The 16,454-nt window shown below is 38.8% G+C and overlaps 1 protein-coding gene across 2 annotated transcripts in view; it reads right to left on the reverse strand.

The window, feature by feature from the left end:
• The window catches only part of LOC105679095 (lachesin), a 146,259-nt gene that overhangs the window by 57,344 nt on the left and 72,461 nt on the right, over positions 1 to 16,454 (reverse strand). For both annotated transcript variants that reach the window (XM_012378895.2, XM_012378896.2), the window contains exons 3-5: positions 8,829 to 9,036; positions 2,494 to 2,652; positions 2,193 to 2,321 (exon numbers count right to left, since the gene is read on the reverse strand). In XM_012378895.2, coding sequence (XP_012234318.1) covers positions 2,193 to 2,321; positions 2,494 to 2,652; positions 8,829 to 9,036 — 496 coding nt within the window. The remainder of the gene's footprint in view (positions 1 to 2,192; positions 2,322 to 2,493; positions 2,653 to 8,828; positions 9,037 to 16,454) is intronic.

A 16,454-nucleotide genomic window follows, 5' to 3' on the forward strand; every position in this document is an offset into this window, starting at 1 on the left:
GATACAGATTGATCACTGTATTCATTTTGTTAGAGAAATATTCGTTTCGATAAAGGGGAAAGTGGTATTACCCCTATTTTATTATTAACATTCTGCGTTTATATAAATCGGTGAATATATGCGCTGCGATACAGTAATCTGCGGGGAGTTTAATTAAAAATTAAAGATAGAGATAAGAGTTTTCATGCAGAATTATGAAAATTATCTCAAAAATAATTCGCTGGTAAAATAGGACTCCACGAAATACAGCAGTGAATGTTTCAAAATAATAATAAACACTTATGCGTACAAAAAAAAAAAGATAAAACGTGTAATTGCATCGCTTTCAGTATTTCGTTTATACAAATTAATTCTCGGTTGTTACCTCGAACTTTTTTGCCAAAGTGCAACGCATCTAGAAGTAAACATTCGCTGCGAAATGCAGTGCGCCGTAACAATGGCACTGTCAATTTCTCACGCAACTTCTCGTTGTCGGCGATAGTTAGACATATCGCGGACAAAACAATTGCATTACTCGATCGTAATTAGACTTCAAAAGAGTCCGAGGTAATACTCGTTGACAAAAGGCTTTTGCGGTCGCAAATAGAATTAAAGGCCACGTAAAAGAATAATCCGCGGCATATCCGCGTCGAGCAGCGTCGGCAAATATATTCGTCTCTTTCGAATAACGTTTCATCCGAGAATCATAATTACGACGTATATTTCTAGTGCGGCTAAATTAATTAGTTTCGGTTTAAACTATATAGAGAAATCGTCATTTTGTTTTCTCATCCTGTTTTCGCAGGATCTCTCGCGTGCAGCTTTCGAATTGGTTTGGATCTTAACATAGAAACTCGAAGGAGCCGTCTTAAGAATACGAAGATTATGTTTTGCATAAGCTCCGACAAACTTCCGCTTCCCTCGCTCTACACTATCTCTTTGTAGTCGACTTAAAAGGCGGATGCAATTTTACTTTACGGATAATTAATAATTAAATATCACGGCGCTTTCAAAGGTAGCGCAATACGGCACGAAGATCGTCCCTCCTTCATTGGATATCGCGATGCCCGTTTCTCACTCATACATATTTTTAACGATCCAGTTAAAAATAGTCGAAGCTCCGTGTGTGTTTCGTGTCTCTGCCGACTCAAAATCCGTAAAATTCTTTACAGTTACGCGACGCGAGGCAAAGAACAACAACGCGCAAAGGGCGATCCCATTCGATATGCACCAGCAAGTGCGCCCTACCGGATGCGGAAATGAGAAGCAAAACGTGTGTCGCAGTGAGGGAGCACGTCATAGAAGAGCTACGAGGAGAAGAGAGGCACGTGCCCTCGGTATTTAGGTGGAGCAGTAACGTAACAATAGGCAAGTACAGGGGTGGAAACGGTAATGGTGTGTCGCGGTTCGCCCGAGCTTACTTTTATGTCTCACCGGGGAACCGCCGTTTCTCTCTATCCCTCTCTCTTTCTCTCTCTCTCGTCCTTCGCCCTCTACATCCCCTTCACGCGCTCACTCACACATGATCGTGACTTTCAACGCCCCTTCCGCCATCTCTCCCTCTCCTCGTCGTCGTCTTTCACTCTGTTTCTATCTCTGTCCCCTTCCCGCCTCTCCCTCGCCACTCGCTCTAATTCACGCTTATTTTAGCGCAGCGGGAGCCAGCCTAGAGGCAAGAGAGAGGTGAGAGACTCGGTAAAGCCCGCTTTGTCGCCGGTTTCCTTTCTATGTTATTAAATTGTATGTTGTTGAACCTCTTTCCGAGCGGAGTGCATAGTACTGAGCATAGTGCGACGCCACTTAGAGGCTACCTTACAGATGTAGCGACCTATATACCTTATTTGTCGGCAGGTATCTTTACTCCCGCGAGAAATCTGGTTTGCCGAAATCCGGTTATGCGATTTTTTTCAGGAGGGTTTTTTGTCAATACAAAATAACGTTTGAATAAATGTAACGCTGCGACTATGACGCATCGAGGCGTACGATAAATCTCTCCATTGCAAGTTCCACTTTCAATCGATGTTTGTTTATTTCGGTGTAACAAATTTTAGACGCGAAAACAAAACTATTAATAAAAAAATCTCACCATAAATTTGGAAAGAGCTTCTTACCTACTTTCATAGCATCATAATATTTTCTCGCCAATTGTGAAAAAATTGCATGTCGATCGTCGGTAAATTATTCGATCAAAGTTGAACATAAAATGTACTTACAATCGACCGATACTTTAATCTGCTTGCTGACTGTCGGTGGTATGCCATTGCTGGCGATGCATAAATATGCACCCATGTCTAATCTCGAGATCCGCGACATCTCTAATGTCTCGCCTTCCCATTCTGCCACTGAAATCACAATTGTCTTGTTAAAATTATAGGTCAATCGATTGAAATTAATTATTTCTCATTTTCTCTGATTTCTCTTTTTCCATTTAATTGAGTTTTATTTTTATATTTAAAAATGATCAAATATCCTTTGTCTATATAAATTTTCATTGTTAAATTCTGTCATACGTACCGGACAAAGTTTTGTTGATCGAGATCTTCGAACCGTCATCTCTTTTCCAACGAATGTTAGGCGTTGGACTTCCGGTCGCTTTGCAGGTGAGACTCACGTTGGCGCCCTCGCGAACAATCGCGTCTGACGAACTTTGCGAATCGTCAATGTTCGGTGGCACTGTAACAATAAAAATATGATTGGTTAGCAACATGAAATTAATTTTTTTCAACAAATTATTTCAAATAGCGCATTGTTTGAATTTTTATCGTTTTATTGTTTCAAGTCTTTTCAATATCAATCCATTATGAATATTGTATTTAATTCTGTTATTTTTATTTCTCCAATTATCTGGAATTAATAAAATTAATACAATTAACGATTCCACGAACGTACAAACACACAAGTCATTAATATATGCAGACAAATGTTGACATATGTAGAAGAACTCAATTCTGCGGCTGTAAAAAGATCTCCATTGATTAATCTGACAGAGTCGAATACCGGACATGAACAGGGCACAAAAATGGTGTGTAGATAAGACGCGGTGGAAGGAAACCCCTGTGAAAAACTCGTAATCACTAATGATAAGAAACGCTCTCTCCACTGTAAGAGAAATGCTCCGGAGGACTGCGGACGAAACTGAGAAAGTCTTGTCCCGCCGCAGCACGAGAACGGAAAGAAAAGAGCAGACTATGCTTCCGCTGTGTGGGATCTCAAGAGTTCCACGCTATTTTGCATACCCTTGACAGATTCTTCCGTTCATTCTCTCCGCGCCGCGCCGCGCCGCTCTCCTTCGGCAATTACTAAACCGGCTTAACATCGAGATGAAACGGAATCCCACGTTAACGTAATAACCGATTAAAAATCACGCCGATGCGGCTCTTCTGCGAGGGGAGAGCAGTTCAATCAGAATCGAATTGAAAATTTTTATCGTGAATTACTTCATAAAATAATTTGCATTTGCAAAAGAGCCTGTAATTACACTCGTGAATCCGGCGGGATTTTGTTTTGACAAACTGTCAATATTTCGTTAATCATTCTTAAATGTCATAACTTTATGGTTTACTAAATATTTATTACAACAAATAGTATTACGTTGTTGAAAGAGAAAAATCGATACGTACAGATATGTCACAGAGTCGATACACGCGATACAGACAAAATATAGACAGCATATTTGTTCAGTAAATTTCTCAAAATACCAAAATACGTTTCTTCGTAAAATAACGGACATAAAAATTTTTAAAAGTTTTGTAAAAATTTGTTGTGTAAAGTGTATGTAATACGTGTAAAAAATATATAAAATGTATTAAAAAAAAGATAAAATGTATGAATCATAACCATAGTTCACATATAACGAGCAGCGCATAATAACTTTATTTAATTGTGCCGTGACAGTGATATCATAGCGTATTTCACATTTGTGTATATTGAGCACGTCGTCACTGCTCTTGAATTAAACGGCTAACCGCGCGTATGCGCGCGCGCGAGAGAGGCGTATAATTCAATTATATTGTCGCGGTGACGAATAATATTAGTATATGGACATACGTCGTCTGCAACGTCGACACTGATCAAACCTGGGAATGCAAGTTGCCAGATTGACTGACACGCTTAAATGGACAGATATCGCATCGCTTATATGAGACTATGACATACCAGACAAACTATTTCTCTGCTTCGTAATATTTAGTAATTAATTAACTTGTGACAATCAATGTATTAATAGCATATTAACTAACAAAGAATATTGCGGTAATTAGATTGTGATACAAAAATGTCACGTACATTGTTTGCCATTGTTTCGATTTTCATACGGAACAGTATATTGACTTACTTGAGTATCTAATTAACTTTAATTTACTTAATTAATTTTCCGCAAATTGGTGATAATCACTTCATTTTAATAAACTGTTAGCAATTTCTGCGATATTATACAAATTAACACAATGTGCTACATCCCTCTTAAATAAATGGAGCAAATTCGGCGCTCTTTGATCCACAAAAGGTCGAAGAAACTAAAATGACCTAGAATTGAAATTAAAAAATCTTATAAAAAGAGATCAGAGGAAACTTTTCTTTGTTGAGACTTGAAGCGTGCCAACCATAAGAACAGAAGGAACGGGACTACATAAAAAAGAAGTTAAGACTGCTTTAAATATAAGTATAAACTAAAATAAATTCATATACATACTATTAATATTCATTGCTAACGGATATTAAAATAATAATATCCATTTTGAGCGTTTAATAAATTTGACATGAAAAGGAATTCATTTTATATATTCACGTACAAAACCTCGGTGGAAGATTTAATTTCTCCAAATTATTCACGTCTCGCAACCTCTAATGGTCAAATGTTTAAAACAGCAGATTATTACCTATTTTTAAGTTCAATTAGGTTCTTCAGTTATTCAGATTCTAATCAATTCAAGCAATTTATAAAGTATTCTAAAAGAAATTAAAAGTTATCACGACGGACAATTTCTGAATGTATGATATAAAAAGAGATATCTTATATATTATATAAATTGTGCAATTTTGTAAATGAAGGTAGCGTAATTGAATGGTGGCTTTGCTTCAACCTATGCTCGGTAATGAAAATTAACTCGAGTAGAAATATTGCAATTTTCAAGATATTCACATAACTACATACGTGATTTTTTGCGATATTGTGTTTTTCGCGCGTTCCTCTGTGTATAAAAATAAAATTATTCCGTCCAATATAATTTGCATTATTATTACAACAGCAGAGATGGTGAAATAGAACAACATAATTTTTAACGCGTCGAATATATAATTTCTCTCCCCAACGGAATTCACCGTTGCATACTTTGTGTGCAATTACGCGGCGATTGTTAATTGTAAAAATCATTTGGATATACCACGATTCAAATTACTCCGCCTGATCTTACATCAAGAGTAACTAGAAGAAAATCCGCCTTTTTGTCCGTCAACAGCCGCGCGATCACCGCGTTACAAGGGAACGCAGCCAATCCTATGAATTACCGCAGGTGTCCGCCGATATCCTGCATTAATGCTAATGCGGGGTGTTACCGAATTGTTGAACAAGGGCAGATTGAACGCGCGCGCGGGGGACGGGTTTGCCCTCACCTACCTACCCGCCGTTCTGCACGCCGTTATACTGCAGCCGCGTAACGGTCTGTTGATGCATTATTCAAGCGCAAACGCCGCCTCTGCCGCGCGCGTGTTGCCGCGCTGTTGTGCGTTAACTTGTCCTAAACTCCGGCAGCACAACGTTCGAGAGACGTCGGGGAAGAGATCGCTCAACGATGCTCACCGGTCGAAGCGGAGTCTTGGGGGATAAACGCGCGGCAGCCATCTCCCGATATTTTTATTTTCACGTACACAAAAGTGTTACGTGTGCATCGCGTACATCTAAATATCCAAATATTGACAATTCTAAACAGGACTGCCATTTATTCGCCATATCGAGGTTGCCGCAGTTTCTTTCAAGTTTTTCCGATAAAAGAGAAAATTTTCGCTTTTTTCCGATAAAATAGAAAAAACACTTGGACTTTTTATTGTTTTCACAAAAGTGATGGATCTAATCGGTGATAGGCTATTTTTGCAATATTTTTAATGTGTCAAATTAGGAGCGACAACAATTTTAAAGATAAATATGGGAATCCAGGGATTGTAAAATAGTTTCTTTTTGCGAAAGAGAAAACTGTACAAACAGTATAAACATGTATAAACAGAATGTTGTGTCATTATAGTGATTCTAAGCTTGTTTGGTTTCGGCAGGACGTCACAATTAATTCAAAAGAGGGAACATACACCGAGATAATTATTGAATTCCGTCATGAACGAAGTCGTTGTAAACTGTGGATTGCTAATTACAGCGTATCCTTAGGGAATCTAACGTCAAGCTTATATCATATCCTATAATACAGAATATGAGATGCCTCTTGACAGATACGCTTATGCTAATAACAAAGACGCTTCCTTCGAGAAGAATACATCGTATATAAATTCACGCGCAGGATCCATTTGCAATCAACAAATGATTTTTTTTTCTTGTAAAAAAGTAATCGCGTATTGTCTTGTGAAAAATAATCCAATATTGTCATTATGCTTGCTTTAACTACCATCAAATGTAAAAAAATGTTTTAGATAAAAGTTATCAGTTAAAAAAAAAAAATATATGAAAACAAGACAAAAGTTATATATTATTTTATTTCCAAAAATATAAAAAAAATAAAAAGGATGATCCAACAACACTGCTTGTTTGTTTCATAAAAGGCTCTTAAAATATCAAAAAAGGATTTTGTGCTGTTATTCAGTATTGGTATTATAGTGATTTTCGAGAAAAAATAAATTGTAACAATTTATTTTCACCGCTCGGTAGATATAATACGATGGATATTTAAGTATGGAAATGTTTTCAGCAATAGTTGTAAGCGCAGTAAAACATTGCATGTCTGTATCCCAGTTTCGTCGCGGATTCTTTATCGTTTAAACTGGCCAACTCGTCTTTAAATCGAATAAAAGTCAGATAGCTCAGACTTCTGCTTTATTTATGGGGGTGACGGTCGATCGTCGTGCGCGCGGCACATCGAGAGACCGAAAAGCAGGTTCAATAACTAAATAAAGATAACAACAAGAGGTGTATGATATCCAGTACATTCACCTGGTCACGAAGTTAACGATACTACCGCTCGCCTTGTGGCAGAGGGCACCGATATTTTAACAATATGACATTTTTGTCGTAACGTTCCAGCGAAAATATATAAATAAAATACTAAATAGATGAAAAAAATTGATTTATAAAAACAAAAATTAACTTTGTAAAGAATATTTTAACCCTTTTTTTTAAATAGAAATGTGACTTTGAATGAAGCAAGCGCGTTTATCATTCATCATATCTGAAATAAAATTCCCGATAGAGTCAATAAGCCGTATCTCTCTCTTCTTTCGAAAAAGATTCGCTTAATCGGTTAACTATTCGCAAAATGAATCATGCGATTATCTCGACTGGCAAATGTGGAGACAGATAATACCTAAATGCATCGGTGAAGCTTGTTACGCGCGATGTAGTCATGGCAGATCGCCATTGTGTCGGCTCCATCGGCATTATCACGAAGTGTCGAGTGAGTGGGAGTGAGAGCGGGAGAGAGTATACCGCGAGGAAATCTTGCGTGTGTTTGTGCGACGGAGGGCAAGAGTCCCGTGGAAACAATTAATCTAACCCTCTGATTACTCCACCGGCGCATCTACCATCTCATCCCCCGGTATCGTTTCTCTCGCTTTAACGGCTGGCTGCAGCCGAGACGTCAAAACTCGAGATATTAATATGTTCTCTCAGCTGGCAGAGAGACGGCGACCGCCTCAGGTCTTATTGATATTCTCTTCTGATTAAATTATTATAGGTCTGTTGCTTCTATGTAAAATTAGCGGATGACAGAGGGGCGGGGAGGGGAAAAAATACTTTCGCTTTCTAAGCAGAAATCTGTTTGGACGCCGGCAATAAAATGCTTATGCTCCGTTTCATATAAACTCCGCGACGGCAAGCTGATTCCATTACGTGAAATGAGATTTATTCGGAGGATCTAATGGGTTCATAGTACGATACGATAAGGCCGTAAATAGCAATCGATCGAGGCATGTTCTCCGCTAATGGTACTGCAGAATTAACGTGTGTGCAGAATGCGAATAGTTTTTTTTTCTCTCGTAAACGATAAAATGTAGAAGTAAGACATGCACGGAATAAAATGTTATTTGCTAATAATATTAAAAAAGTATGAATCTTTATTATTTACTTGCAAAATTAAATATTTCTCGTGAGAAATCTATTTTCTAATAAAATACAAATATAATTAAAAATTTGGCATTAATGAAGGATAAATTACATAATAATTACATATCTGAAAATGTTATTGATAGTTTTTCTTTTTTAAGATATTCATAGCAGATTTAAAATATGAGAATAAAGAATATAAATTTTTTAAATAAAATATATATGTACGTAGATATATATGCTTCTTTATCTTTTCTTTTTCTTTTTTTCTGTTCTCATTTCATTAATATTGTCTTGATATTTCTAAATTCAGAAACGAGAAAAATCGCTTCTTTTATCATTAACGCTATAACAAAAGCGCTATATATTCTGCAAAATGTTTTATAAATATTTTCTAAATAAATTGATAATTATGTAAGAACAATATTAGAGAGTGTATTATTCTGAGAGAAAATTGGCTATCATGTTGAATAGCTTATCTCGTATTAAGAGCTCTATTTTATAGTGAAAATAACACTATAAAAATATTAAATAAAATTGAGCAATTTTGGCGTTGTGCAAAAACCAATATATTGCATAACTATTGCCTTACCTACAACGTGTAGATAGCCATATTGCGTTTTGGCGGCGGCAGTGTTAATCTGGCACATGTACTTTCCCTTGTCCTCCTCGTGCACATCGTTGATATGTAGGAACCAGGTCCTGTGCTTATCGTGCGACACGGATATTCTGGGGTTCCTGGTAATAACGTGATTCTGTACCGTCAGAATAGCGCTCTTGTCGAAAAGCATCCAGGCCACCTGAAACGAGACGAATATCATATTACATCGTAAGCTCGGTTCGTATAGTTGAGTCCCGATTATTAGGAACGATAATCCATGATATCTTTATCAATAAATTATGCATACGCGATATGTTTTATTTTTCTGTTAATAAATTTGGCCTATTTTATACTTTTAAATAAGGATTTTCCAAAAACTTGGAGAATCGAGAGGACAAAGGACGAATAGATGCATATTCTTTAGTTGCACTGTCAAGCGGGATTCGAGGGACGTATAGAGAATAAAGATATATAGCAAGAATATGAAGAAAGGAAAAGAACAACGAGACAGAGGAATGAGATGCACGAACGAGACGGATGATCAATGGTGCTTTCAAGCACGGAGTGATCTACAAACCTACTATGGTTATAGATATCCACCAGTGGGATAAATCGCTGCGGGACTTCGAGGGCATTCCTTACGGATATCCTCGATGGCATACGTACTGGCGCGCGATATATGCATACGTGTTGTGATGTGCGCTCGATGTTTTATACGATGGTTCAAGTTTTCCATCCGCGCGAGAGCACACGCGACGACCAGCGCCATGCAGACGAATAAAAACTGGTCCCCGCGGAGAGCCCGATCCGACCGTTTCTTCCATCAAATGACCGTTCATTGAGAATCCGGACGGCTGCTTTTTCCTACCAAGGAAGCACTTTGCATAGCCCACTGAATGACGTCGATTGTTAAACGCTGTCGTGGAAGTATGTAGTTTTTCCACGGAGAAGAGAAACAAAATAAGAGACGAAAGGCGAAGATAAGTAGAAAGTATCGTGACAACGGATCCGGAAGTGCTCTGAGATATTTAGCCGATTTTCCCATTCACGTCGAAGAAAGTGAAGACCGAAGAAAGGTAACAAAGGAAAACGAGGATTGCGGAAGGGGAAGAGAGGAGAGGAGAGGAGAGGAATAAAGAGAAATTCTGATCTCTCATTCGCTCGCTGCGAAAAGTCCCTGGAGAAATAAGAAGGGCAGTGAGTTCTTTCGCGGTACGCTCGAGTACGAAGAGCGTTGCACTTACTTCAACATAGCCGTTTCCTTTTCACAATGTGCAAATGCACTGTTGCACGGACAGGCTATATTGCGCCATCGTGATAACTCTCGGCGTCGCGACGCTAACCTGCGATGTTCACAAGGAGCTTGCCAGACGTGTACGCGACGAAAAGAGGAACGATTCATGAAAAAGCAGTGCCACCGTAAGTTATTAAAAAATATTGAAAATATGATATAATGAGTGATACACAATTATTATTCTCATATAATTATTTATGATCATTTGTGCGAGAAAGGGAAGATACGCATTCTCGATAATAAAGCTTTAAATATTTAAATAGAATCGTTTCTTTCAATTGACTGATACGATAAAAGCTTTATAGATATGTATGCTTCCATAGCTATAGAGTGAGTATAACTATTCGCCTTTGACTCGGAAGCAAGATCGTTTCGTAATCGTTTCTCGCGTCTTCCGAGCGTAACCGAATTTTCGTCCCCCATTTATTCAGTCGCTGTTGCCGGCGACTGTCGGCGGTTATCTCCGCAAAGATATACGAATCTCGACGGGGATCCCCGGCGTCGATGGAATTGCACAGATACCGAAAATCGTACTTGACACTTTCATCATTGACTTTTCTAAACGTAAGAATTTTACAACGAGACTCACCACGTGTACGTAATCCGCAACAAATTTCTTGAAAGATATTTTTAATTTTGTTTTTTTATTATATTAAAATGTAATCTTTTTATTAGGTAAATAATGAGATAAAAACTTTAGGAGTTTACAAAATTTCATTAATTGTTACGCTTTTATGCTACGGCTAATTACTTATCTTTTCCATGAAAATAAAGTCTTTACTTTCAAGCACATGTTAATTACAAAAGTTTGATTAAGGACTTTAATATTGCAGTTCGGATATATTTATAGTTAAAGTGACGTTGAAATGTTTAATTATTTTCTGTTATGTAAATTGAATTTGTTTCATAAATAGCAGCTCTAAAAATACAACAAGAACCTTTCCGTTGTACGCAAATTATGTGCTATTCTAAGAAAATCATCGATCATAAACTAATTTGTGCGAAATTTTGCTTTGAGAAAATACGTCCATTTTATCGCCGTTAAATATAGAAGGACAAAAAGTGTTAAGCACTTCTCATACTTCTAGAAGAGTTTTCTCAACTTTGTAGTGATAAAGTTCTTTCGAAAATTCTTGGAAAAGCTCCAAATACCAGGAAATGAGTTGCATAACGTTGGGCACTTATGCTTTTTACGGTATGGTAAGCATCCTTAACTCGATTCGTTTGATCCTTCGTACTAGTGTATCGATAATCGAAGAAATGTCGCATTATTTCCTCCTATTGCCACTAGTAACAGCATTAACTCGAATCTGCTTCTTCCTGAGGTTTCTATTATATTCGATAAATACGTCGCAAAGGAGAGGAGAAAAAATATTGCAACGTACGTCATCGCCAAGATAAAGAATACGACGAAACACTGTTAAAAATATTATTCTCGACGGCACCGAAACAGGGCGTCCAATCAGGGAGAAACAATGCGATAAATTTCACCGTCTTACACCAGGGTCGCCCGCTTTGTCACACGCGCCACCAGAGACGATCCATTCGACGTAGAATCGAGAGACGTGCCATTAGGTCCGGGTCTAACACGCGGGAGACACGAAGAGCTACTCGGAAAAGCAAGTTCGAGTGACCATCTTTCCGACTCTCACGGCTTGCTTTCCAATGCATCAACATGCAAGCCACACCGAAACTAAGATGGATGTGCGAGCGCAAGAGAGGGGTTTGCTCTAGGAGTTTGTTCCCCCAAGAGCGTGGTACGAAGCATTGATTCCTCAGTGCGAGAGGAGAGTTACAGCTTTGTTTACTACGAGGGCGACGAGCTCAGCGCCGTCCAGTCTGGCTTGGCGCTGGGCTACGCCGGGCGGGGTGTCTTCTTTTCTCTCGCGTCTCTTTCTCTCACTCTCTCTCTCTCTCTTTCCGCCCGCAGAGTCCGCGACTCTCTTTCCTCCCCTACCCTCTCCTTCCACCTCTCTTCACCCCCTCGCGGAACGTCTGGACTGGGAGAGACCTATAGTTAACGTCAAGATCAACTCTCCTCGTCCTTTCCAACGTTCTTCTTCCACGCGAGTACTCCGCGGTCCCCGCGTACGCAAACACATTCACCACCAGGACGGTTTATATAGAACCGTGGAAAGCGAAAGAGCGGCGAACTGAACCAACCCCCCCCCCCGCGTCTCGTAACCACCCCGACGTTTCCTACCGCCGACCGATGTGTATGTGGAAAGTTGGACCACATTCCGGCTGAATGTATTACAACCACTTAACCCGCAAGCTGTCGAGGCCTCCAGACCGGGAAATCCACGCTGGCGTATGAACCTACCGTGGCTGATGGTTCGTTTAATAGGCACATTAAACGCGCCGATGCCCGGGGCGCTACTTGGAGAGCGATCTCGCGCGACAGGTGACACTTTTCTTCCATATAAAAATATTATCCGTAATTCGCGCGTGCGACTCGAATTTATTCACAAAGTTACGCGGTTAGTTAACCCGGATGGAATTAAACCCGCCCATTTTCGGTTTACTTTATCGGACCGAAGAAATGCATTAGTGTTTTGAATTTTCTCCGTGTCGCTTACAACTACAGCCGCCTTGTTGCTGCCCCGTACACGTTTGTAAACACACGCGTTCAGGTATCGGGAAACTTTCATGGAAATTTAACGTGAATAAAAACAACGAGAAGAATCAGTTAACTTGGCGAACTTCCGCTTCTCTGCACAGAGAAAGTCTATCAGGTTAGCACTCGAACTATCGAGAATTTCGGACCGCTTGACCGTGTTCTGCAACTTGATTTAACAAATTGAATGCAATAAATTTTATCCCGACACACGATCTCTTCATCGGGATTGTATTTTCTCATTGAAACGAGTACCGATGCATTAAATCTTTTAATTTACATAAATTTGAGAATTTCTCTCAATTTCGAAACTGATCGATTTTTGAATTAATAAGCGAAAAGATAATAATGAGACTCGGCATGCTGATTTACGAAGCTTCTTCAACAACAAACCCTTCTTAACACACCATCATAACATATAGCACCATACAAGAACTTAGGACACCTTATAGATAAATGTATTAGGACCACTTATCCCGCAAGCTGTCGGGTCCTCCGAGCTTGTAGACAACCTCTTAATTATCATAGAACGCTACCCTAAGCCATTGCGCAGGCCGGAAGTACAAGAGCACTGCCGTGAGTGCTAAAAGCACCTGGAAACTTCGTGTCAAAGACTCTACATGAAATTATCTCGCACTAGCGCCAAGTCCACATGACACAAAATTTCTCACCGAGCGAGAAAATAGAAATATATCTATATATATCTTGAAAATAATAAAATCCACGGCTTATAATAAAATTAAGATATATGTGGCGGAATGCAGAATAAAATTGTGAAATATTAATAAATTATCCTTTTAATATTTCTAATTTTAGCAAGTTTTTCCTTTATCTTTCCGCACTTAAAATAGCTGTACATTTAATAAATAAATTTAATCTTCTTTTATGTATAAAAATACTCATTGTGTTCGTATAAAGTTATGTTATTCGTAAAGTACTTTGCAACATTATATATATGTGAGATATATAATTTCATCCGCGTAGCGTGTCATTTTCATCAAACAGTCGAGCGTTACAGCTGGATCATAACGACGACAAGCCGGATGCTGCTTCTTGTCAGCCAAGAAGACATCGCGCTAGCAAGGAGCATTGCGCGCCGCGTCGTTCCGCACCGCCCTCGCGCCCTCGCGCTTGTCAACACGTTCTTCTAGCGGAGTTCGAGTACTCCGCAGTGCCCGCCAGCGGAACGCAGGCGTGAGAGACGTGATTCAATTTAAAAATCATTCGCTAAGTGCTTCGGGCTGAAATATTCTTTTTTCATTCGAGAAAACACATCGCCGCGCTTCTTCGTCGGCCATTTAGCTCGCGCTTTAATTCACGTTGTCCTGGCGGACCCCCGGCGGTCATGAATCCCCCTTCGACATTTCGACGCCGAAATATGGACGGCCGCTCGGACCGCCCTGGCAACGGCCCTACCGTTGCGGTTTAATCGTCGCGCAGTCTAACAGCCCCGCATTACGTTCAGTTCACTTTACGAAGAGAAACGGAAAAAATAGAACGCGCCAAGCGACGGAGTGTGTTTGTTCGCCCGCCAATAAGAGACATTATTGGAAGTTGTCGCGTTTAAACAATGTGAGCGAGAAATTGCGAAAATACGTGGAAATAGACAAAAACGTGTGTAGCAGCGCATTGAAGACGCCAGGTGAAAATATGGCAGGCTGCTTCGTACGTCAGGCGCATTAAAATGCAATGTACTTTTATATAGTTTCGCAAATACGCAAAACGTAGAAAGTGAACTATAAGTTGGAATACTATTTCAATAGAAACACCACAGTTGTCCCGTTTAAGGGGATACAAACGCTGCCGGTCGACTTCGAATCGAATCGTTACGTTATTCCGTGGCGTTCTGACGTCTCCATTCGTAAGTTATGGGGTTCCGAAGTGCGGGAGTGAATTCCTTGCCACACTTGGAGCAAGATCAGCGGCTAACTTTCACGCACCATCGTAAATCCACTCTTGTACTTCGAAACTCCGTAACTCACGATCGGATCATCGGTATGATACATTATGGTGTGCCATCGGGATTCCCGCTATGATATCTGGTCTATGACTTCTGTGGCGCGCTAAAAATACGCGCTCCGAGAGAATGATATATGTATTCGGTCCACCGTCGTCTCCAAAGTGCATTTTCTCACATTTGGTAGTAAAATCAAATAAGAAGGCGGAATACTTGAATCAGCAGTGTGATTTAAGATACATAAAGAAATAGAGCTATTACTTACGCGATCGTAACACGGGAAAATATTTTGCTTACAACTTAGCGTTGTGCAAAAATTGACAAATATTTCGTGAAGATTGTAGTCAAAATTATTATAAACTCAGATAAGTTGGAAATTATTTACGCGTTAAATTGTATTTGCGATAACACTATATATTATTTTCTAGAAAAATAGCTTGAATCAAAAATTTCGCAAGATTATTCACAAAAATGCACAAACTTTTGAGATCTATGTACACGTATAGAAGAAAAGATTGTGCATACTAAAATTAATCTTTCACATCACTTATACTGAGTTAGCTTTATACCGAAAGATTAATAGAATAAGTTTGAAGAAATCTGAATATAATATTAATATGCGTGTAACTATCAGGAAAGTTATGTTTCGGGATCGGCGTTATATATTCAATCAATATTGATACTAAATTGTGTATTCATCCCGTTTTAGCATACAACTGTTTAAAGGCAGCGACATTATGCACGTCGACGTACGCTATTTAAAGGTAGCAGCACGCGAGCTTACGTTTATAACAAAGCAAATTATTGAATAATATACTATTTAATTATTAAAGTCACCACATTGGGATTTCTATTCAAATTGCCGATTAAAGATTACATAAATATCTAAACTACATAGGAGTTAATAATGCCGGACCGCATGCTTATGCACACATTAGTATTCGCGTTTGCATTGGAGGGAGTTGTATATGTCGCGCGTACCTAAGATATTATTCATATGCATACCCATAACTGCTGATTTATGGTAGTATAATTACTGAATGCAATATGTTGCATAAACAAGAACTTCGTTGGAAAAGTAATTAAAACAATTGCTAACAATTGACTCTAATAAAGATAGATTCAAATGATTTCTTTTATACGCAAATGGAATTTTTTTAATACGAATTTTAATATAGATGGCACAATTAAATCGTCTCTTTGTAATTCATTTATCCTGCAACAATATTTAGCGAATCAAATTCACAATTTACTCTTCGACGCCGTCGAATTATTAACAGTCACGTGTGTAGATTTAATACACGGTTTACTGAAGCGAGGCAATTGCAATATTACAACACATCATGTAGCCTACTAGACGCTGAAAAATTGTCATCTGCGTCTTAGCAGCCTGAATTCCCAAGCCGCACGCGAATGCACTTTAAGTGATTACAAAACTTCTTTCGCCCGCAACGCGGACTCCCCCTTCTCCCCCTTTACGACAAAGTTTAACTCATACTAATTATTAGTGCTAGAACGTGTTACATAAACTATGATATCGAGCAAACAAGAGTACTTACGCCTCATAAAACTCGCAGATTTACCTTATATAATTTCTGGAGCATTAAAATATTTACGCGATGAATTATTCACGAATTTTATAATATATAGTCGATTAAAGTGCAAATGTCATATTATTTCTACATAAATGTGTAGATTGTGGTTAAACTCGGACCAGTTTTACGTTTATCAAGCAATCGTGTATTCCTT

The sequence above is a fragment of the Linepithema humile genome, chromosome 2, assembly GCF_040581485.1.
Source record: "Linepithema humile isolate Giens D197 chromosome 2, Lhum_UNIL_v1.0, whole genome shotgun sequence".
NCBI classification, from domain to species: Eukaryota; Metazoa; Arthropoda; class Insecta; order Hymenoptera; family Formicidae; genus Linepithema; species Linepithema humile.